The sequence below is a fragment of the Suillus paluster genome (assembly GCF_016628075.1).
Source record: "Suillus paluster strain FC165 chromosome Unknown EDB91scaffold_176, whole genome shotgun sequence".
Lineage (NCBI taxonomy): Eukaryota > Fungi > Basidiomycota > Agaricomycetes > Boletales > Suillaceae > Suillus > Suillus paluster.
In genome coordinates, this window is record NW_024537736.1 from 33,561 (window position 1) to 58,836 (window position 25,276).

At 46.0% G+C, this 25,276-nt stretch overlaps 8 protein-coding genes across 8 annotated transcripts; 5 read left to right on the forward strand and 3 right to left on the reverse strand.

Annotated features, from left to right (window-relative positions):
• Positions 1–750: 750 nt before the first annotated feature.
• Positions 751–951, forward strand: EDB91DRAFT_1064022 (uncharacterized protein; the record flags this gene model as incomplete). The annotated part of the gene is made up of 1 exon (XM_041314654.1): positions 751–951. The coding sequence occupies one exon, from the start codon at positions 751–753 to the stop codon at positions 949–951; it is 201 nt and encodes a 66-aa protein (XP_041169564.1).
• Positions 952–1,652: 701 nt separating this feature from the next.
• On the reverse strand, positions 1,653–2,986 carry EDB91DRAFT_1210135 (uncharacterized protein). The gene is made up of 5 exons (XM_041320757.1): positions 2,740–2,986; positions 2,573–2,691; positions 2,062–2,519; positions 1,898–2,008; positions 1,653–1,850 (listed from the first exon to the last, which is right to left on the reverse strand). Exons 1-5 carry the CDS (start codon positions 2,958–2,960, stop codon positions 1,758–1,760), a joined length of 1,002 nt encoding a protein of 333 aa, XP_041169565.1. The 5' UTR covers positions 2,961–2,986; the 3' UTR covers positions 1,653–1,757.
• A 447-nt stretch (positions 2,987–3,433) lies between these two features.
• Positions 3,434–5,218, forward strand: EDB91DRAFT_216074 (uncharacterized protein). Its single transcript, XM_041326485.1, has 15 exons — positions 3,434–3,627; positions 3,683–3,692; positions 3,747–3,766; positions 3,816–3,848; positions 3,893–3,989; positions 4,046–4,074; positions 4,124–4,157; positions 4,209–4,241; positions 4,297–4,373; positions 4,426–4,480; positions 4,529–4,603; positions 4,652–4,762; positions 4,810–4,850; positions 4,901–4,926; positions 4,975–5,218. The coding sequence occupies exons 1-15, from the start codon at positions 3,583–3,585 to the stop codon at positions 5,138–5,140; spliced, it is 852 nt and encodes a 283-aa protein (XP_041169566.1). The 5' UTR covers positions 3,434–3,582; the 3' UTR covers positions 5,141–5,218.
• Positions 5,219–10,650: 5,432 nt separating this feature from the next.
• Positions 10,651–12,061, forward strand: EDB91DRAFT_1273984 (quinon protein alcohol dehydrogenase-like superfamily; the record flags this gene model as incomplete). Its single annotated transcript, XM_041324622.1, has 3 exons — positions 10,651–10,993; positions 11,705–11,760; positions 11,855–12,061. 3 exons carry the CDS (start codon positions 10,651–10,653, stop codon positions 12,059–12,061), a joined length of 606 nt encoding a protein of 201 aa, XP_041169567.1.
• Positions 12,062–12,540: 479 nt separating this feature from the next.
• On the reverse strand, positions 12,541–15,787 carry EDB91DRAFT_1240244 (uncharacterized protein; the record flags this gene model as incomplete). The annotated part of the gene is made up of 11 exons (XM_041321989.1): positions 12,541–12,866; positions 12,918–13,576; positions 13,621–13,732; positions 13,820–14,005; positions 14,050–14,326; positions 14,380–14,443; positions 14,494–14,642; positions 14,693–14,858; positions 14,918–15,105; positions 15,154–15,525; positions 15,587–15,787. The coding sequence occupies 11 exons, from the start codon at positions 15,785–15,787 to the stop codon at positions 12,541–12,543; spliced, it is 2,700 nt and encodes an 899-aa protein (XP_041169568.1).
• A 2,645-nt stretch (positions 15,788–18,432) lies between these two features.
• On the reverse strand, positions 18,433–20,021 carry EDB91DRAFT_1088221 (uncharacterized protein; the record flags this gene model as incomplete). Its single annotated transcript, XM_041316382.1, has 10 exons — positions 18,433–18,538; positions 18,591–18,866; positions 18,932–18,972; positions 19,099–19,168; positions 19,297–19,311; positions 19,387–19,425; positions 19,541–19,574; positions 19,643–19,684; positions 19,760–19,825; positions 19,871–20,021. 10 exons carry the CDS (start codon positions 20,019–20,021, stop codon positions 18,433–18,435), a joined length of 840 nt encoding a protein of 279 aa, XP_041169569.1.
• A 1,308-nt stretch (positions 20,022–21,329) lies between these two features.
• Positions 21,330–22,561, forward strand: EDB91DRAFT_1256192 (uncharacterized protein; the record flags this gene model as incomplete). The annotated part of the gene is made up of 7 exons (XM_041324116.1): positions 21,330–21,451; positions 21,501–21,546; positions 21,601–21,861; positions 21,913–21,977; positions 22,028–22,156; positions 22,212–22,318; positions 22,377–22,561. 7 exons carry the CDS (start codon positions 21,330–21,332, stop codon positions 22,559–22,561), a joined length of 915 nt encoding a protein of 304 aa, XP_041169570.1.
• Positions 22,562–23,507: 946 nt separating this feature from the next.
• Positions 23,508–24,720, forward strand: EDB91DRAFT_1256193 (uncharacterized protein; the record flags this gene model as incomplete). The annotated part of the gene is made up of 3 exons (XM_041324117.1): positions 23,508–23,591; positions 23,644–23,766; positions 23,845–24,720. The coding sequence occupies 3 exons, from the start codon at positions 23,508–23,510 to the stop codon at positions 24,718–24,720; spliced, it is 1,083 nt and encodes a 360-aa protein (XP_041169571.1).
• Between the last annotated feature and the right edge of the window lie 556 nt (positions 24,721–25,276).

Sequence of the window (25,276 nt, forward strand, 5' to 3'; positions counted from 1 at the left end):
TCAAAGCAGTGAAGTCGGAGATGAAGTACAAACAGACGGATCAGTAAGCAAAGCGGAAAGAACATAACCAGTAGCCGGAGAACAGTTATTCTAAAAGGAGATAGTTGCGAGTACAGAGATGAAGGCAGAGCACCAGGCAGACAACAGGACAGAGAGCAGCGGACTTTTGTAGGGGAGATCCGGAATTCCAGATCTGGAGGCACAGGATATGACAGAACGGAATGCTGCTGAACAACAGGTCATTTTTTCTCTCAAATTACCATTCACCTGATTGATGTATTGATATGTTAACTTACAGCATGAACACCCAGATCCTCTCCGAATGTATGAAGGCATTTGTTTTCAGGACCAGCCTCTATCGCCACTCCCAATGCTTGTGCAGCACATTTTCTCTATTTGTGCAAACTCCACATCATGTGAACGGCTGTTCAGCCTTTTCAGTTTGATTCTCAGCAAGTTGTGATCACGTCTCGTGCTTGAAAAAATGCTTGATCTTGCAGAGCTTAGGTTACATTTGCAAGACAAGTACATGCAGAGGGGAAGTGTCAAAGATCGGCTTCATCATTCCAGGCATATCATTCCTGACCCACTCCCCACCCAGCACAAGGATACATCAGCTTCTTCAAATGAAATCGCACCCGAGATCATGCCGAAACCCGAGATTTTGACCTGGATGGTGACGAAAACTCATTAACATCCATCACCACAGCCCTCGGTCAGCAATCGGAGTTGGATGATGTTGACAACCCAATGACATTCACGTCGGCTTTCAAACAAGTCACACTACAGCAACTATTCAATTTCTCAGATGATACATGGACAAAATTGACGGAGAGGATAGGGATGAGATCACTTGATGATGAACTCGAGTTTTATGAGCTTGTCGAGCTGGATGCAGAAGGTGAAGCGGACGATCAGACTTTCGATGATATGATGAGTTGCACAGTTTGATAAATATATCAACCAATCACAACACTGCATCCATCTGTCACGTGATGGGAAAGAGTCAGAGCCATGAACATGGCGGATGGCAGCGCCAGTGGTCGGCCACTGGCACTTCAAACACTGCTAGATACCCGCCTGTACAGAGTGAACGGACACGATGGTTGTATTTGCGAAAAATTGTCCAGTTATGAGGTCACGATTCTTTTGAATTCCTGGCAAATGGAGTGAACAATACTCTCGAGAGTGAGACAGAGCTCGACTGACCAATTCAAGTTGTTGTTTATCCTGCATCTCCACAGACCTTGTGGGAGATATCTGATAAGTGGCGCCAGCCCGTCTGGCCGCAGGTCTTGCCACAAAAGGTCCAGTGCAGGTCCAGTGAATGACATGCACATCAAGGCAAGCACCAGGAGTGTCGAGAGCTCCGTAGAAGTGTCGTGAACACTGAACCAGCTATAAAATTGACCACTGAAGTTCAGAAATAACGACCACACAACGAGTGGATGCAGGCAATGATGAGCCCTCCATATTTGCGGTGGCAGGATAACTTGGAAGGGGCTGATCAAGCGCACAGCCGCAAGTACACGCCCCGTCGTTCAAGGACCTTAAAAGCACTCTCGTTCCACATCATAGCCCCCTACTATGTAGTTCAAGAACTTTGATAAAAGTTTCTTCGAGTCCAATGTCTTTCGGAAACCAGTCGTTGAGTGATGACGGTTAAATTTGAATCAGGCACTGCTGCATGAATACGTTAACCCTCCAGTTCTTGAGCGCATCTCCTACTTGCGTAAAGAGGAAAAGAACCCTTCATCTCAATTAGGTGATGTTACATAAAGTTTAATGTGTGCCTCCACGAGCGTATCTAGAGCCAGCGCACTAACAGGAGATTTCTTTATCGTAGTTCTCTGAGACAATAATGAGTACGCGGCCCACGAAGAAAGTGATCACATACAAGAGCGAACGCCGTACCACGATATACGAACCCAAAGAGTTCCTTGAACTCTGGATGCGCCTTCGACAAGCCGACTGCATCAAGATGTCTGACAGCGAACTTCTTGATGATCTGTGGAATGTGACGTTGAATGCAAGGACGCGTAGGAAAAGGGGATGACAGACAGATTTATTCTCCTGCTCTATATCGCAGATTTCATCGTCCACAGCACGGGCTTTTCCTTTAGGATCGCTTACGGGTCCAAAAACGTCTGCATCTGCTATGTGGTGGGTGTTCTTTGCGGGGAGCGTGGGTACTTTGAATATACCGCCTCTTTCCTTGTCCTTTCCTCGCCCTCGTGGTTTCGAATTCGGTAAATGCAGCATCACCTCTCTCGCCCGTCTCACCACTTCTGAATCATCTCCTTTTCCATTGCCATTGACTTTTATCCTCGTGTTGGCTGCGAGTTCTCCTATGGTTCGTTTGCTTGTGAGGAGATGGAGAGGCGGTTTTCGAGGTGTGGGGTCGTCTGGACGGGGGGGACGAGAAGCGGGGGTGATGCGTGCTACGCGGATGGTTAGAGATGGAGTAGTGGATGAATGGGCCTCTCCGAATATGAGCATTTCGGTCGTTGCAGGGCCATCTATGAATCGCGGCAAGTCTGAATGGAATGAACGAATAATGATGCGAACAAACCAGTATCTCCCAAAGCGACACGCACGCCTATGTCCGTCCGCCCATCAGAAGTGAGACGCGACAGGCAGAGTATATTTTCAAAGTAAACGCGAGATAGGGCTGCAGATGGATGAATGTCCCTGATAAATGTGAATTGGGGTATCACAGGGTGTAAATAGCTCACATACATACAAACGTCATCCGAATGGTCCATGCTTAGCCTCTTGAGCGATTCAGTGCCTTTTAGTCGGAGGGACGGACGACCGCGCATGCTTTCGAGAGCGAGTGCGAGGGAATTGTGGAGGATATCTTTGTTGGCGAGAAGGGTTGCAGAGAAGGTGAGGCCATCGAGGAGGAGGTATGAGTCCGGTAGGGACAGTGACCCGCGATACAGTAGACGGGAGCACATCGACCGCGTTGTTGATGCTTGTTTACCGTTCGACGTGAATATTAATACACTCAAGTGTGCACGTGGGTACATACACCAAGTGATGTATCAATCTACTACTACTAACACCAAGGGCGCTATGCATCCGCAAAACCACTGAAATGAACGCTTACGACTTCAGTAGCGCACTCATGCGATTGGTGGAGATGCTGAACATATAACCGAAAATGTGTGCTTACGAACGCAAACTTGAACTAAACCAAAAAGAATCATTTACACACGAGCGTTTTGTGAGTGCTTTCGAACAAAGTCGCATTTGCTGTCAGGCTGATGCCCATCATGCATGGCTATGCACGGTAGTGATGATGTTATCACAATTTAGTTACAATTGTGAGTGATGTACAGCCGCTTACTGATGTACTATCAATAGATATATCACACTAGTACTTGCTATGGCTTGGTTACAGCCTGCCCTGGCTTTATTGGCGGCTAACGTCGGCGTCGCTGTGAGGAGAGTTACTACTTAAAGTGACTGGAGGAAGGAAAATGCCGAATACACCCTGCTGTCACTGGAACGACTGTCTTCCTTCTTCAGCTTGGTCTGACCACTGAGACTAGTAGTACCTGCTAACTCCAGCTCAATATGAGTGACTATTTTCCTGATTCCATTGGTTTTCAGACTGTAGCAGTGCGTACTCCTCCTCACCTGCCTGAATTGCTTTTATGTGCTCATTGGAATTCAGTATACTGCGGGTGGTCTACATTTGATCCTTGTCTTGTTTTGCATAACTGAATCCCTTGTGACAGTTGCATCCATAACAGCTTTGGTAAGGAGGAACAAGTGGAGAGCGATCATATTTAATCTTTTCTTTCCAGCTTTTTGACTTCACCATCACCTTCGACTCCGAGGTCAGTTATTTTCAATGACCTTATGTAAAGCTGACAAGATGTAGGTTCGTTTTACATGGGGAAGAAAGTGGGGGATCACGAGGATAGCCTTCATCATTTCTCGTTATTTGTCATTCGTAAGCCTTGCTATGACCGTGTATTGTGAGTACTCCCAATGTCTTGTCTACTCTCGGCCTTTACTGAGGTACCTCGAATAGACTCGGTCGAGTCCACTCGTGGAGGAATTGTAAGCTCTTTGCGACACAACATTAAAAGTACTCATAGCGATATTTCAGCCCAATCATGGGACATTTACTGCTGTATATGATGGTTGTGTACACAAGAGCACCATCTAAACTTAAATGCTCAATCTTTTTCTAGTCATCCGCTTTTTGAGTATCGCTTCTGCTGGAGGTGAGTATCAACTCCAAGCCAAGTCGCCCCCTACCCCATCACTTCTTTTTTAAAGCCTTGCTCGTGGCAAGGACCTACGTAATCTGGGGGTGTAAAAAAAGGTTCCTGACTGTGGCATTGGTTTTTACCACGGTGACCTTAGTCCTCCTCAGCCATTTGCTTGTAACTTAAAAAAATTAACCAGGTCGCCTCAACTGCGGTGTTGGTAATGTCAAGTATCGATGCAATTGAATCTGGAGGTCTGTATATTTTTCCCAGATTTCCCCTGCTCACTCAAAAAATTTCAGCTTCAACGCGCGGTGTATTTGAAGAAGGACGTGACGCTAGCATTGTTTATGGCGTGATAATGTTCGGGGAGCTTAGTACGCAGCGTTGCAATGATTCCGCTAGTGACTTCTCACCTCTGCCAGCGCTGATGTCCCTGACGCTGTACAAATGCTTTAAATTCCACCAAGTGGAAAATTGTCCGCTGCTAACTACTCTATATCGGGATGGCATAATTTATATGCTCTGTATTACTCGTGAGTTTTAAAGGCTCTTTTCAGGGACGCGGCCTTACTTTTCGCAGTGGTCTCGATGGCGAATTGTGTTACCATTGCCGTACTACCTGTGAGCGAGTTGTTTCGTATCGCAATATAAGCTTCTGACCACCTGACCAGTCATCATACACTGCACTTCTTGCTGGGTAAACCGTGTTGTTGCTTACCTCGTGTCTAAAGCTGAGTCAGAGAAGCCCACAGCTAGTCGTGCACGGTGTTCTCGCCTCACGTATCCTGTTCAATTTACGAGCATTGACTGACTTGCAGGATGTTGCTACAAGCGAACTGGTTGTCTCGGTAGTGGTTTTTTCTCGATCTATGGCGTTTCAAACCCCATCTTGTATGGATCATGCAGAGTGACATCTTACAAATCAGTAGTGCAGCGTTCAGTGAGGCCAATGTAATAGACAACTACATGCAGCGCGTGCAATATGTAACATCAGTATATAAAAACGCGTCCAAGTCCAGTGTGACCAACATACATTCATGTATAAGATGTGCACAATCACTGCACCTCACTGCGCCTCACTGCGCCAAAGCTTGCAATAAGGCTTGCGAACCGATTGAACGCTAACCGGGCGCGGTATTTAAATAAAAAGCGAGTATTCAAGGTTACAACGAGACTACAAAACTGCGTCGCAAGTACTCCATATTCTGATGTTTCAGATTTCCTCTTCCAAAATCTCCATTCCTCGAGCGGCAGTAAAATTTGTTCAGAAGCAAACCCGTTGATCAACTCAGCAACAGACGACTAGTAACTAGGGCATCGTGCCATCAACCATACTGCACCGATGTAAAAGCAGAAACACGACTCACTGTAGTTCGCTGTCGCGACATGGCATGCCAGTGCTCACTCACATACATAAAAACATGATCTATCATGCCGGTGAGTCATGTGGTTAAATCCAGGACGCAAACTTTATACTCACGCATCCATCATTTATAGCGCAGCCATTGCAGTCATGTTTAGCAAAGCAAAATGTAGCACAACTTTGTTCACTGGTAGGGTCACTGGCAGGTGCTGATGCTGCAGATATTGATGCTGTCAAGGCAGCAACAACGGCGAGGACAAAGGTGAAACGCATTGTTTATGAGGATGTGATGCGAGATCGAATAAATCTGAAGGGGACAGTAGGAAGACGGTTTGCTTTTATGTGCAGAATATTGATATTCATGGCGATGTAGGAAGGACCCATCCACCCTTCCGGACAGATGATATCTGCAATGCCAGCAGATTGCCACCTAAGATTTTGAAAGCTTAGTTCATACAGACGGACCGATCATAACTTGTTACCTTGTGAAGCAAGGTCTATTGACAATCTGGTGCGGAACAAAATTATCACCTTGCGGAGCAAGGTCATGCCAGCTCGAATCCGCTGTCGGGAACAAACCAACGTTTCTTTTCGCTGCCTTTTCACGTCATCTATGACGCCTGTATTTTTCAGCTACAACTACACGTCAACTTGCAGCTCAACATCACAAAAATGGCTCAACTCAACCTAATATAGTGGCTTATTGGGCTCACATCACTGCCGGCCCGGTGTTGCCATTGGGTACTCTCTAACTCGCCTCCCATCGCTTCTCTGCACGCTGTCACGACATTGATAGGATCACTAATGTGGTACCGTTCGTGGGGTATCCCTCATGTGTCCACGCTATGTATATACCAACCCCACTCAATTACATTTTATTTCGCCCACTTTATTTCGTGCAAGCAATATACATGTCATCTGCGAGTGACAGCCAGTGGGAGCGGAACAGAAATACAAGAAGTCGTAAGTATTTTATTCTAGGTCTACAGTGTTATAAATCGTGCTGAGATTGGGATGTGCTGACACAGCACGTATCGCAGAGGCGTGAATGCACTGGCAAGTGGTGCACTGCGTCATTGATCATAATGGCTCGCAGTGGACTTTCCCCACTGAAAACGCGTACTGACTGACTTCTATACCACACCAACCTCTACACTGATCTGGCCTCTGGTCTTCTTCGAAAAACGCGTCCCGTGCATCCCAGACGTCGTAGACGTGCCATGACGTATGCACAGTCTTGCAGTTGGGATTTTGAGCATATCGTCGCTGTGTCGTCGCGCTGGCATTTTTGGGACTCCGCGACACGAATGTGACGATTTATTCCACACACCAATATACGCAAAAATAAAATGAGCGAAATAATCCATAAATACTGTCCGCGATAATGAAGCGTGAGCTTTCAAATTTCATTATCACTGCCTTTTGGCGTAACGGTTAAACGTTAAGGGAAGACAGTCTTGAAAGCTTGACTACTTACATGCTACATCAGCAAAACCCTAACCCTATGTGCAGCGTTGTGCAGCGCTGCACAGCAATCACAGTGTCACAGCGAGGTGCCCCCCATGTACAACGCTGCACAGTGTTGCACACTACACAATTTCTCAATAAAACATAATTGTTAGCATACCATCTTGTTATATATATGTTTGTGACTACATTACACTCATTTTTACATAGAATCAGAACCTGTGTGATGCTGCAGAGCCTTTACAAAAAACTCTGTGTGACCTGTGACACGCTGTGTGGCTGTGGCACTGTAGCCAAATCAGGGTTTTGCTGATGCTACAGTAGATATTCTCATAATGCATAGTAATGCATAATAATTAATAAAAAAACGAAAGAGATATATTTGCCCATATACCACCACTATGCATTATGAGTAGAGCATGATGCATGACATTTCTACCATGGTGCGTGATTTTATATCTCGAAAGTCGGTTTGTTGTCGAATTTCTTTGGCATTTTTTCGTCACGCATTATGAGAATATCTACTGTACTAGCTTGGCGTGATGGCGCCCCAACAATTTGGCAACCAAAGGATACCAAACAAATTAGGTCGACGTGCAGAATTAAGGTTTCCCTCACCTCTTCCTCGATCGAGTAGCTCCCCTCGGGTTCAACGTTCAACGTTCAGGCTCTCTTCTTCCCTAATCCATCTCTCTTCCCACCACCACCATCTCGCTCGTCAATCCAAGTTATCCCCTTCCACTATAAGTCATGGTAGCTCGTGAGTCCTGTTGCGTTGTAGTTTTTGACGTGCATCTCTGTCCCACCAGCCCCCTTAAGTGTTGCCCCTTTTCAAGTTATCTTTCCAGTCAAAATAATCGATCGGCGAGTCCTTCTCATTAACTATTGTATCTCTGCACACAAAGTTAGTGCTGTGCACTTCGAATGCACCGCGCTCATTTCTGGGACTGTCCCCAGCATCGTACCTGATCGCCTCACTCTACCGCACCGCCAGCCCTCGGACCCTCTCCACTGTTTGGCAGAATTCTCCGCACCGTTTTAATTTTTCACTGCGCCGCTAGCTTCTTTGTAGCACAATGCTAATTTAAATACAAAGCAGAAAGGAAGACCTGCCGGATCCCAGGTAAAGCTAAGCGCCGCATCGAGGAATCCGATGACGAGGGACCGGCCAAGCCAACCGCTCGCTCGAGGTGTCTGACACGCAGGAATAGATGGTATGATTTTTTTACCTTAGTTATACTGCGACTCGCGGTTCTGTTTACAAGTTATTGTAAGACCTCCTATAATTCTTCGCTCTCCATCGTTTTCTGACCTTCACCTCAGACTCGGCTCCTTCTCTGCATTTTTCAATTGGACTGCTTTCACGTAACCTATACACTGTCATGTTCTCATTGTTTCGTGACATTCCTTTTCATGCTTTGCACAGTGCTATGGTCATGATCCGGGTTACTTATATTGCCGCGTATATCAATACCTTGTAAGTAGTATTATAATTATGTGTATCGCTGTATCAATATATACCCAGTTCTAGAGTCTAGCCCCCAAGATATTGTGTCTAACTGACTTTTGGGATAAGATGTGTGTTACTAGGCATCTGGAGCCTTCTTTCCCCTCCTCCTTTTCACAGCCCTCGCCTTCAAACTATCCGACTTCAAAACCTGCTCTCAGTCATATTTCTGCCACAGGGGACGCGCCCTCGCCGCACGCGTACACGTGTTGATCCTCCCGAGCCCCCTCGAGCTCGAGTCTCGCTGACTGAAGAAAGAAAGTGCTGATTAGTATACAGCGAGCAGTGAGCGTGTTGATCCTTGTTCAAGTTCGGGTCTTGCTGAGGGAAGACATGACCGATCCATTCGCAGTTTGTGATGTTGGTTGTTCCTCTGTCAGGCTCGAGCCCTGCTGGCAGAAGTCATTGTTCATACGTTGACAGCGAGTGAGTGTACTATCCTCCTTCGAATCGGAGCCTTGCTGACCGAAGAAATTGCTGATCTGTTAGCAGCGTATTGATGTATTAGTCCTCATTGACCGTTGAATCCGAGTGTTGCTGAAAATGATTAGCCGCGGCAATGCATGCACCACTGATGAGATGCTCACACAGGAGATCGATGCGATCGGATGATAACAACTATGGCGCTTGCGCCAATTACTCATTTTACCATGGATGGAGGTCAGGGGGTCCAATGTTCCATAGACCAACGTCACACGAAGCTGTTCCCGTAGAAAAACCATGGTGGTGTGCCCGAATAACACTTGGTCATCGGCGATCGCGGCATTGGTGTTGGACAATTCCACAGAGTTAAGTATTGCTAGCCAGACGCGACGGGAATCAGGTAGGCAACGGCTGGCATCTCAGAGTTGACGGAGCGGTGCAATTTAGGCGCATGTGCAGAGGCACGGGAAGCTCTATCGTCCAGCAATATGTATGATAGCAGGGAGCATCCAGCGTACAGCCTCATAGTTTGGGCAACCAAACGAAACATGAGAATTTACAGTGTAACGCTGCTTGAAAAAGAAGGGACGACTGTCTTGAAGTGTCTTCCTTTTTTCACGATCAGGAGACTAGACAAAAATGGCAGGTACAGGCACTCGGCAGCTTACAGTTAAAGAAACTTCATGCATTTCAGCAGAAAAAGCTTCGGCGTGTGTATCCCCAAGTGGGCACTAAATGTCGTGTCGGAAATTATGGAAACGCAAATACTGGTATAGGGGGCGATGCAAGCAAGAAGACAGATGATAAAAGTGCAGACCTGGATGCAAGGGGAGTTGCTGATTCAAAACCTTTAGCCTAAAACTGACTTCGGATGAATGTCCATTCGATGATCAACGATAGCAGAGTTTGAAACAACTGATTATCTTCAATGCAAATTGGAGACACCAGGCTGTAGTGCCGATTTCGAGGTAGATCAAAAGAAGTCCCGCAACCGTCAGATCTCCGCCAAGAACATTCCAGGGAACAGAAGCTCAACATGTCACCAAATGGAATACCACGTGTATGGACGTCGACTTAATTGAAACTTGAGGGATGACGGCAAATCAGGTGAACCGTGCTTGTTGTCGTCCGACACCTGCAATGACAGTGGTCGAAATAACTTCACTCAGGCTTTCTGTAATGCGTTCAAGAGTTATTATAGTAGTGAAGTGTCCTACCTTAGGGGAATGGTTGAGATTAAAAGGTTGCTACCGAATTTGAACTCGAATGGCGGCGATCAAAGATTGTGCCTACCCGCACCTAAATCTAGGCATTGAGTTGGTTTCTGGATGGTCGAAGGGTTGGGTCCATTTATCCCATTCGATAGTGGTTGTCAACACCTACATCAATAGTAGGTCATGCGATCGTGCTCAGCGTTGAGCATGTGGAAAGCTGCGGCGACAGGAGTCGGACACATGAGCTCAGTCGCTTAGATCGTCAAGCAAGGCGCTTATGATAAGAACCTCATGTCTTGGGCGTCTGATGAAAGATTAACGCAATGAAACAGCATAAAAACGCAGAGTGCACGCACCTCTGCGATTTAGAGCCAGAACCCACAATCTCCCCACCAAGTCCACCTCGGCCGTCAACAATACCTTAATGTCCAGGAAATGACGCAGCTCATGCCAAGCGCCACACCCATTCGAACATTTAAAGATGATGAAGGAAGCGTATTAGCAGTCGCAGGTTTCTCTGATAAACGACGTATGGTAACATTGTCGGACGACGGGATGCTTCGTCTGTGGGACTTGAGGAAAGGCGTTGTGTTGAACAAAACGGAGGGACATCGTAGGAGCAGCGTGTACGCATTGGCGGTATCACGGGATGGCCAAGTGATGGCAAGCAGTGGTAGTGGTCAGCTCATGACCTGGGATGGAAACACCGGCGAACCTCTTAATCCTCCTACCCGCGTCGAATCTCACCTCCAATCGTTGGACTTCTCTCCAGACGGCACCGTGCTGGCCGGTGCATGTGAATTCGAAAGGGACTGTTTTACGTCGCTGTGGGACACAGCAACGTGGCAGCAGCAAGGAACTTCAATCAATTGTCGTACAAGGATGATCTACTGCGTTCGGTTTTCACCGTCTGGCGAACATCTTGCCATCGCGACAAAAGATAATGAGGCTATCCTGTAGTTATAATGCATTAAATGCATGATAGTTACAAGACAAATGTATTGCATTAACCATTGTAACTATCAGCAACCTCTTACATAACATTACATAACATCTAACCTCCGAGGCACTCTCAACCTGCGCCACGCTTTGTCACATGATTCAGGATCAATGTCAGCATTTCTATCTATCGTCCCCAGGCAGAATATAATCCTAGCTAACTAACCACTAACCACCTAACCACTGACCACTAACCACTAACCACTAACCCTCTGACCTCTAACATCTAGCATCTAACCTCTAACAAACCTCTAACATCTAACAATCTAACCTCTAACCCCCTCTTACTAAGATTAAAAATTAATTCATTAGCCATTACAATTGTTAATGCAATACCTTATCTTGTAATTACAATGGTAATGCATTATATCCCCAGGGTGAGGTGAGATAATATCCAAATTTATAATCCAGGCACGTGGTCTTGCATCACAAATTTCAAGGGTCATTCAACGTTTAACTCGACACTTGCGTGGATGCCCTGATGGCACACGGCTTCTCTCAGCGGGCTGTTGGGATGATCCCACCATACGAGAGTGGGATTCGTCAACCTGGAAGCAGGTCAGTGATCCCTGGAAGGGCCATTTCAGCATCATCCACGCTATTTCCCTGAACTCTGACTGGCACTCTTCTTGCCTCCGCATCTGATGACAAGCGTGTCCGCCTCTGGCAAGTTGCAGATCAACGAACCATCGCCATATTCAGACACTCTGATGAGGTGCACTGTGTCACCTTCTCTGCAGATGATAGGCACATCTTCAGTGGAGGCACAGACAACCAGATTTCAGAGTGGCCTGCATCCGAGCCTGAGGACGCTTTACCACAGGATGGTCTGACTCTCAAGGAGCTGGCAACCCTGTAGGTAGTAAGTTCATTTTCATTTTGCTGCCCCTTCGTCACCTAAGCGTCTCTGTTAGGCCAAGGATCAAGCATGCTCTGATATCAAGCACAGGTTCGTGTCATATTGATGCATTAAACAGTACAACTGTAACGCACCAATGATGCATCATTGGTGCAATTGTACTACCTTTGCTTTTCTCACGCTGATGCATCAGCCCGCTCCATGTTGATGCATGCCCACCGCCATCCCCTCCATTCGCTGATGCATCCTTTTTGTTTTCTGATGCATCAGTCCTCTCTTCGCTGATGCATCCTTTTCGTTTTCTGATGCATCAGTCCTCACTTTGTCACGCCCTCCCGCCGTCTTGTGCCCACTGTCCTCCTGCACCCGACCTCACTTTCTCGTGCCCTCCTGCTGTTTCACGTGTGCTATCACACCCACCTGTCATTACATGTGTATTGCATTTATTATTTATCTACTAATATTACAACAAAGGTCTACTATGTGTCCATGTCCATGTCTTGCTGAGCAACGAGCAAGTTGTGGTCAAATGTGTCCACCAGTGCCAAGGTGTCGGTCCAGCTGGTCTTGAAGGACTCAGCAAGCATTCGACGTAAGGAAGCTTGACGTTTGGCATATGCCATACGGCCCTCACGTTCATCTTCACCTGCATCCTCTAACGTGTTTTCCAGGCCTTGCTCGTCCCAGCGCTGCGCGTCCCATTCCAAAAATTGCAGAATCCTTCGCATCTCCTCCTTCAACAATTCCACCTCTTCTGCCCAGTGCATTTCCCATGCCCTGGCTTTGCACCATTCTATTCGCATGTCTGGTTGTCCATGAGTCTGACTAGGAAGCCATGAAATGAAGAGCCACCTACCTTCCGAGGCATTGTCCTTGTCTATCTCATTGGCAGCCACTCCCCACATATTCCAAATCCACAACAACTTTCTTGTTCCCTCTGTTTCTCCCCATAATAAGTCCGTCATCGAGCGGACGTCAGCTCGGTCTAGTGGTCGCAGTGATGAGTGCCACCCAGTCTGATTCACTCGCGGTGAAAGAACCACAAGGGCTTTATGTGCATACTCATAAGTGCTGGCAGCAGCCCCAATCCTCGCCTCAACAGCTTTCAATGTATTCTGTGCCCTTGTGTTTGCTCCTTGTCCACGGAGGTTGCGGTCCTTGTACTTGAGGATTGCAGTCTGAGCACGTAAGTTTGAACACAGAGAGCGAAGTGCATCGTGACCTTGTGCATACTGCAGCTTCCATTCGATGGCCTGGAGGCCGCTGTTGCAAGGTGCAGTCCTGCTGATCTGGGATGGCAGCCAGAGCTTGATTGCTTCTGGTGCAGCAGTCATGCTGCCAGATACTGAACTCTTGCTCACACGTAGTGCAGCGAGTGACAGCATGTATAATTCCTGCATCCTCATCCAGGTATCAATCCTCCGTCGGAGAGTGTTGCTTTGCTGAACCGTCTTCCCTTCTTGATTATCTGTTGTGTGAACTCTGAGGCCAGCTCTGCTTGCTTTCATTCGCCGTCTATTGAAGTAAGAACAATGTCATAAAAGTAACAGTACACTCACTGTTGTTCCTCAAGTTCTAAGCTGGTACTGATTAATATGCTAGGGGTGCAATCCTCATGTAGGGCAAGGCAAGTTCCTGTTTGAAGGTTGATCTCGTCCTCCTTAGCCAGTTCTAGTCATACTGAAGCCATAGTGACAGCTGCAATGCGTCAAGATTAAAATGAGCACATAAGCATTACCATCATTGTCTTGTACTTACTTTCTGCTTTTTGTTTGAAAGGATTAGGCTGTGTAGGGTCGTTCTCCCAAGCCTCCACTTGTTCTCTCCATTGTTTGAGGGTGGCACCATATTCGCCTCGCAAACCATCATTGAGGTCCTCAAAGGCTTCACGATGGTTCTCGCGCTCTGGGAATGCATTCTTTATCTTGTGAAGCATAGTATGACCTGAAAAATCTAAGTTGCCATTTTTTTCACGAAAATTGACGCACCAAGTCCAACAACCTTTTTCCAATTTGAGTCTCCAAAGTAGTCGTCAAGGGTGTCTCGCCGTGTGCCAGGCCCCATTTCTTTGGTGCTCGAAGCAATGGGGTTGATGTTGGCCCAGCCACGTTCTGGTGCTTCTCTGTCAGTCCTGCCTACCCCGTTCTTGAAATTGAATGAAAATGATGTTTGGCACTGCTTAATATGAGTGGGAAGGTGGAACTTTGGCACGAAAAATGAGATTGTCTTGATGGCATGCGAGAGATGCATCAAATCAGAAAGGCACTCATGCGGTGCCATAATTTTTTGTGCCACTGGCATGCGATGTTGTAGGATACATTGAGAGTGTCGAGTACAGTATGACGTAGTGCTGAGAAAAACAAGTAGTTCATGTTAATATATCTACATGCGTGCGTTAGATCACCAACTGCTGGATGCAAATGACAATTTACCTTTCACCCTTTTGAAGATCCCCAATGGCATTGGGCAGTTTCATGTTATGGCGGGCACAGTCGACAGTACCTAAACCAGTGGTAGCGAGTCCATGGTTAGATTTTGTATCAGCCATGTTTACAGCATTGTGACTTGAACACGTTGATTTCTGCAAATCTAACCGTTAATATATGAAAAAGAATAATTCAAACCACGAACCTCCTGGATGCTGTCTGCACCGCTGTGCAAGAAATCTTTATATGCTTTGTCCTCGACAAAATATCCCCAGCCACGACTCAGGCTTGGGTCAACACTGTTGCTTGAAACAGCCTTGCGTTTTAAGTGGAAGATTGTGTCTATAGTGAGGAATAATCCATATAGCCACCTAACAGTACCTATATCAGTAGAAATTCCCCTCCAGACTGGAGCTCGCTCTAAACTTACTGTTGAGGAGCATCTTTCCAACCAGCTGGGAGATTCTTCCCTGGGTGTGGGCACGCTGGGCACAATATAGTACATTCACCCTCAACTGTCCCATCTACACTGCTGGGATCGTGACCTCGCCCCGAGTGCTTAAGCATCTTCAAGTGGCGCCACTCACATATCATCCGTGTAAATGAATCATACTGATCCTGGAGGAAGCTGGATTAACTTTGAAGGCACCTAAAAATTAAGTTTACCTTGATGGGAAGTAAGCCAGTGTTATTGGACATCCGGCTGAGCACATTATAAAATTCGAAGGCAGATACTTTTGACTCAAATGAGAGTAGGTGATAGTGTTCAAGAACATGGAATGTCACAGCGGTTTTTGGATCTGACATTGTTGAAGGAAACCACAATATTTGAAGTAGCTGTTGTATATGGCTTTGGGCTGTTGCGCAATTGCAGAAGTCGAGAGATACTTCGTGTATGCCATGGGTGTCGACAACAATAAAATCATCATTGAATGCGCGACAAGGATTAAGACATTTCTGGCCAGTGGTGTGGCCAAGCTGGATGCGAAGGCCCAGGGTTTTCAGAGAGATTCGCTTGAAGTATTGACCATTCCATTTCTGTATTGATATTAGATATTAGCCTCGCATCCTCATCTCCCAATCAGACATGAAAGCATACCTCCAATTGGTGAAGTGGGTGGTGCACATGAGCCAACAGGATGCAAGGTGAACAATAGATCTCTGACCCTAAGCAGTCCCAACACCTATACTCTGGGCTGGGACAATTACACTCCGAGCAAGATTGAGCGCCAAGTCTATTACATCTTCCTTCAAGACAGATCATTTCCTGCAGAAATAATTCTCGGTGCTTCAACCACATCAACAAAGGATGTTCCTGAATAATGGTGAGCGACATGTCAAAGGACTCAGAACATTATAATGTACATACACCTGCTGCTCATTTTCTCCTTTGCTGCCCTAAAAAGTCCAATTGTTACAGTAACATGAGCGTTACGTGTCATTTCATTCTTCAGACTCGTCTGGACCCAGACCATGGTTATGATTCTATTCCTATCTCTTTCTTTTTGATCTCGTCATTCTGAAACGCGAGAAGCTCTCGCTTCTACCTCTAGATCAGAGAAGCCTCAGCTTCTACCAAACCCTATGCCCTTCCCACTGTTTCGGTTCTCTCATTGATGGGGATTCCCCATGCCCTTTGCCCTTACCGTTCAACCGGTACTTCTTACCTCTTTTTACTTATGACTCACACAACCCCTGACCCTTACCACTACCTCGGTATTGCCTCCGCTTACCCTGTACCCTTACCGTTCCACCGGTAGATCACCCTTACATATATATATCTCACTTGTACTGTAGATAGATTCTCTAACTTGAATCTACTTGGTTCTCATCTAATCTTGTCGTTGGGACTGAACTTCTCTTGCCTAAGAGAATCCCCCTTTGTACAAAGAACCATCTACTCTTGAGACAATACTCTTGAGTTGAATTCCGTCTCTTGGATCACATCCTCGAGAAACTCCAATTGACTCTACGTAAGTAAGGGCCTTAACCCTTACTCAGACTTAGCGCAGGCAAGCTCCTTGCTGGGCTAGTGCCAAAGGCCATGCTCCGAACACCCCTTGCGGGTTTAGCGCCACCGGATCTCATCCGAGAGGTTTCGTGTAACACCAATGATACATCGAGCAGGAGATCTGTTAAGACTGTGCTCAGGGGTAAAGCGGAGTCTGAGGGGCTTGGCTTCAGCTCGTACGCTGCGCCCCTTACACGAGTATGTGCCCCTAATTTCAGAATGTAGTCCGATATGAATTCTATGGGTTCCGACAGGACATCGGAACGGGGGTCCTCTGAAGGAGGACCGACGAACTACTAGGTGAGCGCAGGAAAGTCGGGCGGGGGTTGTTCTGCCCGACAGGAGGGAAGTGGGAGACTACTGCGGTTGGAACCAACAGTAGGAGCAGAGCGGAACGGAGGGGACAGATGCGAGAGTGCGGGGTTTTAGTTCCGACACCCGGGAAGTCAGGTGAGTGGAGGGATGGAGGAACAGGGGAATGGGGGAATGGGGAATTGGGGCAACAGGGGAATGGAGGAGTGGGGGATCAGGGGGTTGGACCAGGGGTGGGGATGTTCATGGGTGGTATTGGAGGTGCTCGGATCCGGTATATGACAAGATCATCGAATGGCTCAGGAATTGACAATGGTGCCACATCATGCAGAGTCAGTGCTGCGCAAGTTCGATTATTGATAGTTGCTTGAGCATTCTTAGGAGGTTTGAGACACTTCAGTGTATAGGTGATGGACCTGTCTTGATGAGCTTGGTATTCAGTATGCTGGCGAGAAGGGACTGTGTCATATCCCGTACCTCCGGATCTGGAATTCCGGATCTACTTCATTAAAGTCCAGTCCTCCGTCTTACTATTCCACCTGGCGCTCCACCTTCATCTCCGCACTCACCCCTAACTCCTTTTAGATTAGCTATTGCTCCGGTTACCAGTTATGTCCTATTCCGCTATGCTTACTGATTCATCCATTCTTACTTCATTTCCGACTTCACTGCTTTGATCCATTACATTTAGTAATAGACTTTCCACATGCTTCGTACATAGCCCTTACCTTTGCTGACTGATTTGATTACATGATACCTACAGTATATAAACCCCTGTAATACTCCGGAACTCCTCAGTTCGAATATCATCTTAGTTCTGCTCATTCCTGCAATCTCCGGACTTGAGTCTCACCTCTTGTCCACCTCCGAGTCTTAGGGGTTGAAACCTTAGGACTAATCCTCTGGCTCTACCTTAGGGTAGTCTAACCTCTGTTCTGTTTCTACTCCGGATTTCTGTAATAGCCTTACTCCGTCCCCACATAGTCTTCCGGAGTTCTGCCGAACTCCACCGACTTCTGTCCTCTGGAATTCCCCGGACTTCCATCGGACTTCCCCTCTGTCCCCCAGAAATTAAGGGCACATACTTGGGTAAGGGGCACAGTGCACGAGCTGAAGCCAAAGCCCTTTGAGTAACCTCTCCCTTGAGCATGACCTTAACAGACTGGGACTGAGTGGTAAATGTTGAGCTTGGTTTTCTTTTTCCGTTTCTTCGGTACTCTGGACATTACATCATAGTATATTGTCTGTATTGAAGATGTCCCTGCCTCAGAAGAGCTGACAGCATAAGTAGGATCTGTAGACATTCTTTGTTGATTTCTGCGCTGATTGTCACGGTGTCGAGCGAAGAGTATTCATCCATACCGATCTCACATTTACAGTTCAAGTCGTTACCAAAAAAAATCAAGCATTCATTTGGCAGAAAATGAACATGATGGAGAGCTGTGCAAACCAAACACGGTGCCACAGACAGACATGTTTAGGGCCAGAATGAATTTTTCACCAGCGATGATGTCCAAATGGCGATGACGCCTTAAAGCTGGCACTGAGATATCAACCAATGCTACCAAACGAAGTATGGTATCGAACCTACTAGTGTGTCACCTGCTTGCTGCAAGCCTACGTCAGATGGCACGATGAACTTTCTGTTCTCCCAGGACAAGTGACTGAATGGTAAAGTACGTAGCAACACGATTGCCTGGTGTCCAGAGTTCAAATCTCACGCTATCCCTATGGCAAGTGTTACATATAAAAGAGAGTTAATGAAAATGTGAAAGCTCACCAGATGTATGATGGAAAAACTCCGATGTAGCGGCCCTGAGTAATGCAACAAAAAGGGGGTTCTAGATCATGCCGTGAAGGCATATTATAGAATATTCCTTGATAAGAGTATAAAAAGCACTCGTCTGCCATAGTGTTTGCAGCCTCCTCTAACTCTAAACTGCCCTCATGCACAGTCACAAACTCCTCTGGTTTGGCCATGTAGGGCATCATGGTAATATCGAGCCAAAGGGGATTGGTGGATCTTGCATTGAGAGGTATCCTGGGACTGGGTAAACTGAAAGACACCATGTTTTTTGGATTAGTCCTCAGAAATGCCCCCATTAATAGTGAAAGACTCACCCTGCATCATGAACATTGACACGGTGGTAGTATTTCCGGTGCTTTCAATGTCGTATTTAACAGTCACTCGGTCGATACAAAGTTCTAGAGAAAATCGCCAGTGGTAGTTACAGTAGTTTTTGGGTTAGTCTTATGAACCGCTACCAATGATATAGCGGTGCACTCACCTCAGACATTAACATTGATATCGAAATTTGCTTAGACGTAAAAAGTGTTATTGGAAATCGATTTTTGGTGCTTGGAATCACTGGTATGACATTTTCAGACAGTATGAGTCACTGTATATAACACTGATGCATCACTGATGCATCTCTATGATTAATACAATATATTGATATCAGGAGCAGTATGGTATAGTAGCTCACTGCGTGAAGTATATCCTGTAGGTCAATCATGACATGCGTGAGCAGAATGCAAGTGGCGGCCAGGATTCCTAGTAGGAGGTGAACACGTACCGGTTGAAATTGGGACTGCTCGGGTTCTTTGCAATGACACTAAAGATGTCGATCTAGTTGAAATTGGGATTGTTCAGATTCTTTGCGATGATACCAAGAATGTTGACCAGTCACTGGAGGACTTGATGATAGACAGTGTGAGATTTTGACATACAGTGATGATAATGTGCATTGTACCATTTCAACATCTGCAAAGTCCTGTTTGATGTAACAGTTAGATATAAAGTTGTCAAATTATCAGTAAAGTGTGACTCACCGCTCATGCTGGTACTACCAATGTTTTTGTGAAAGTCTTCAACTGCTTTTGGGTGGGGGTATCAGCACTGACATTGGTCAGATGGTTTTGTAATGTTCGTTATGGATTGAAACATACCAATGGTGCTCTTGATCATATTTTGGTTTGTTCTTCTTGCTGATGATGATGGTGCAGTTACTGTGTCTTTTGGTACACATCAGTAGCTAGAACAGAGAGAGAAGTGCGCACTTTGCATTTGAATATCTCTTGCAGTAAGAACAAGCAGTGTTGAGTTGCCAATCTTTTGGTGTGTGATGAAATTAAGGCTGAAGCGCTGACTGAGTATGGCTTTGCCATTGTTACCGCAATTGGCAAGCAAGAACTGATGCAAATAAGCCATTTGGTCTCATTATACATCAATCATATAGTACTAGTTAGATCAGCTCAGAGTATGTCCTACCTTGCACAATGATCTCGATAATAGCCAGATTAGTTATTGAACTGGTAATCTTTAGGCTCAAGTGTGACACATGATCATGTTCACTGGCAAGTTGGAACTCAACTTGAACATTGCAAACACTGCGAGTCAATAACTACTATCACGCATGCTATGGCACATTGCATTGGACTGGTTCCTGTATCCACTAACTTCTAATGTCGTCCAGGTGGGTCTCTAGTTGCTGGCCAATATGACACAAATGTACTTACTGAAGTACTAGCCACAGCGCAATACAAACAATTACCTTTGATTTTGATTCTGATGTTCAACCTTCTATATCAATGCCCAGGTGATTCTCTCCTTCAAGTTGCTCTCGATGTGATGTTCTGAATGAGAGTATAGTACATGTTCGTTTCTCAACACTTGAACGTTCAATTACCTTTCGGATTTCAATTCTGATGTTCAACCTTCCATATCAATGCCTAGGAAGTTGGAACTCAATGTTGCAAACACTCTGGGTCAATAACTACTATCACACACACTATTGCACATTGCATTGGACTGGTTCCTGTATCCACTGACTTCTAATGTCGTCCAGGTGGGTCTCTAGTTGCTGCCTAATATATGACAAATGTACTTACTGAAGTACTAGCCGCAGCACAATGCTTACAATTACCTTTGATTTCGATTCCGATGTTCAACCTTCTATATCAATGCCCAGGTGATTCTCTCCTTGCTCTCAATGCAATGTTCTTAATATGAGAGTATAGTATATGTTTGTTGCTCAACATTCAAACATTCAATTACCTTTCAGATTTCGATTTCCGATGTTCAGCCTTCCATATCAGTGCCTAGGTGATTCTCTGCTTGCTCTCAATGCGCTGTCCTGAACTGCGATATTCTGAACTTATACGTTCAATGTTCGATGTCCAGGTAATTCCCACTTGCTCTCAATGCGATGTTGTGAACTTGTCTGATTATGGGAGTATAGTATGCCATGCCGTTCATTTAAACCATCATCAGTCATGGAATGAAAAAGTTGCCTTGTAATCGGATCATGTAGCAAGTTCGTTAAATTAGTTTCCTTTTTTCAATGGGTGATGTTGATCTGTTGTTTGGCAATGAGCGATATAAAGACAGATGTAGACATTGTGAAGGGAGACACTCGTCTATCATCATGCAAAGCGAAAAAAAGTACAACGGCTCCACTATTAGCATGGTGTATAACTGAAAATTCTATGGCAGATGCCGCCAGCTAAGTGGACTACTATGGAACAGTACCTATGGCTCCAAGAACATTTCCCGGAGTATACTGCAATCCACGATGGGGACAAGGAATACACGCTCTTCTGGCCCAAGATTTATCTTTATTGGTTTAGCAGATGGCCTGAGTGAGCTATCCTCTTCCCCGGTATCCCTAATGAAACAATGTTAGAAAAGGAGCAACAAACCAGCAGAAACTGATGCTGAGGATTCACGTAAAGCTGTAAGTTGTCAAATGTGTTGACAATTTTTGACTGCTAAGGCAAAACCCTGGTAGCAATTACAGACCTGGTTTCATTGGCAGACAAACGCATCCAAGAAAAAAAATCGCAGCTTAAAGAAGGATATGTCCATCTTTGAAGCTGCACTGGTACCAAAGTCGCACGCAAAATCCACTGAAGAGATATACATGGATATGGTCTATAGTGAATGGATCAAGCCTCTCATCAAGGCCGAACAAGAGGCAGGTAACATAGGTACAGCTGGCCAGCGCATGGCATTGGGCCTGAAAGTTTTGCAAGGAGCTCCTGGAAGACGAGTCAGATGAGGTTAGGAGGAAGTGAGAGAGAAGTATAATAAACAGAAAAAGGTAAAGAGGGTCGTGTTAGACGATGAAGATGACAATGATGAAACTGATGCTGATCCCATCGCAAAGTAAGTACTGGCTTATGTTTGTGATTTTGATGTACTCACACAACCTATAGAGCTATTGATTATTTACCAATCATATGCCAGCGCTTTGCACGTCTCATCAAGAAAAAAACTCAATTCATAGTCTCCTTCATGTGCACTGGACCAGAGCCGAGGCATGATTGGGACATCATTTCATTATCGTAAGCACACCGAAGTTCGAACTAGAAACATGACTAATGAACTCATGCTACTAAGGTGCCATCTGTCAGAAACCCCCGCTGGGAGTAATTTTTCTCAATTGTGCCCTGACAAGGACAACACCTTCCTTGCGGCATACCAGCAATACGCTGAGTTGATATTCCGTAAGACGATCTTTACTGTCCAAATCACTGTAGACTCACCCCAATACTCGTCCATCAGCTGCAAACGAGCGCGATCCGCTACTGCCAGGTGTTGGAGATGACAATGAGCTTGAAGAGCTTGAAGGATGCGACAATGGTGAAGAGGATATGAATGGAGGATGTGATGGTTCCATGGATTGGAATATTCCAGGTCTTTATATCGTTTCATGCCTGCCTGATGCAAGCAGATGCATCAATGATTAGGTGTTAGGTACCGTGCCGGCTCAAGAGGCAGAGGGGTCAGGGCTTGGCTTCAGCTCTTGCGCTGCGCCCTTAGCCGAGTATGTGCCCCGAATTTGGAGCAGGTCTGACGTTGTCCGACGGTAGGACGAGTGGACCGCTTGGGTCTGCTTTGGGGGTCAGGGAGTAAGAGCTGCTAGCGGCGGACCGACTAGGAGCGGAGTGGAGAAGGCAGGGAATGATGCAGAGGGTGGATAGGAACCAGGGAGATATTTTGATAGGAGCAGAGATGGCGGAGGATAATGCAGAGGATAGGAAAAGGGGTGATAGGAGGATATTGATAGGGGTGGGGTAATAAGGGAAAGACTTAGAACATGGCTCTAAGTCGGAGCGGAGGGTCAGAGGGTCGGAGGTGACAACAAGTTGAGACTTGTGTCCAGAGGAGGCAAGGTCCTACTGAGAATTCTCACAGGATATAACTGTGAGAAGACAAGTAATATTAAGACTAAGGAAAAATATCTAAGTACAGGATATGTTATATACTTCTATGTGTGAGGCAGTGATCAGGATAACTATGTAGTAAAGCTATGTACCAAGGATATGGTTTGTTAGTACTTTACATAGGCAAAGACATAAGTCGGAGCGGATATCAATATGTACGCGTCGGATCAGCGATCGGGCAGTAATAGGAATTACCAGTGATCCGGAAGTGAGGGTCTATGTACCGAAAAGGAAAGCATATACCTAAAAGGGGAAAGAGGTCCAGTTGAATGGAGAGATTATGGAAGGGGACTGGTTGAGCGGTTGAGCGGACGCGTAGGGCAGAATGCAGACTTGTGATTGGGCAGAGCGGAAGATGAATGGAGCGGAGGGGGTCGGAAAGTGGAGCGGATATTGATATGGGAGCGGTTGGATCAGGTATATGACATTAGGCTTTGCTACTTCCTCGACAAAAATTAGTGATGCATCAATGTCAGGCTTTGGTAATACCGAAGCCGGCATCAGTGATGCATCATCATTCAATGAACTTGATCAATCTGTGTTTAACTCCAAGGTAAGGCCATTTCATCATCCTGCCTATGTCATCTAATGGTTTTCCAACACAGGCCCAATCTAATGCATCATTCAAACAGGCCCAGCCTGATGCATTGTCAGGCTTTGGTAATACCAAAGCTGGCATCAGTGATGCATCACTCAATGAACTTGATCAATCTGTGTCTAACTCCGAGGTAAGGCTGTTTCATCATCCTGCCTATGTCATCTAACGGTTTTCCGACACAGGCCCAACTAATGTATCATTCAGACAGGCCCAGCCTGATGCATCACTTGCGCAGGCTCAACTTCACGCATCATTTGATTGGCACAACATTAGTACACTGCCTCCCGATCCAACTAGTGTGCCTGGGATGAATGAGGTGTTCGGGTCATCGTTTTCTCATGCTGATCTTATAGCAATGGGGTTTTTGGGTGGCGGTAGCACCATGCCGAACCCATTTCCCCCAGCATTCAGCTCATTAGCACCCTCACTCACTGATACTAGGAGTACTGTACCAGGATACTATGACGTGCAACATGACACGCAATACAGCATGCATATGTGGAATTTCAGCAACCTTGATTTGCAGGGGTGGGAGATGCCTAGCCCATCCTCATTCTTGAGCTCCCCAATTTCTGCCGAGCGCACCACCACCACAACTGAACAGGATGAGGTTCTTCCTCACTTTACTCGTCAGTCACCCATTCTTCCGGCAGCAAATCATCCTGCAGATGACAGCACGGAAGACCTTGACAGCATTCATACTGGTGCTGGTCTTCCTAAGTCTAAGCACAAGCACAAGTCGAAGCTCCCGGCTGCCAAAGTCAATTGCAATCCTGCTATAGAACCCACCCCCACCATCACACCCATGAACACGGCCAAACCCAAGGCCAAACCCAAAGCAAAACCTCTCACCAAGTCTGGTGTGGTAACAGAGACATCACACGCTACTGCTGATGAAGGCAATATGTTGGGTCATTTGACTGCCCCTAATACCACTATGAAACAAAATCCAGCGGTTGATATCGATGCAGCTCCTCATGTATCAAAGCAAATTCCAATCAAGTCCAGGTGGAATGATGTCGCTGACACTATCGGGTCAGATGGTTTGACGTTCATTGGTATTGGTTGTTATGCCGAAGTATAACGCAGGCAAACAATCAACCAATAAGACCAAAGGTCTGTCGATACGTTCTAGACAACTGTCTAAGGAACGCCCAAGTTCAAGTAGAGGCTAAGTACCGAAGAGGTAACTTAGAATCAAGTCAGAGTGTTCAGAGGAAAATCAGCGTAGGTTAAGCTGAAGAATCAGCGTCACCTAGCCAGGGTTTATATAGTAAACAGGGTACAGGGTATGACATAATAATAGGTAATGATCAGTAAGCTACATGTGTAAGCAATGAGGCATCTGAGTCATACCAAACTAAATATAGAACGATAAGAGTCATGCATAGTCAGTGTGGATCAAGGGAAAGAAGAAAAGAAGTTCATAGAACAACACAGCCGTAACATTGGTAGGGAAGATCCACCTGTTCTGGAGGATGTTGGGGCATCAATGACGAAACGTCCTCCCAACTCGACTATGGGCAGCATGATTCCTGCAAAGTACATCCAAGACATCTTAGTATATTCTCACTTTTTCAATGCTAACGGACACAGAAAAAGGTGAATGAAGGCATGAGCCCATGTCTTTATGTCATGAT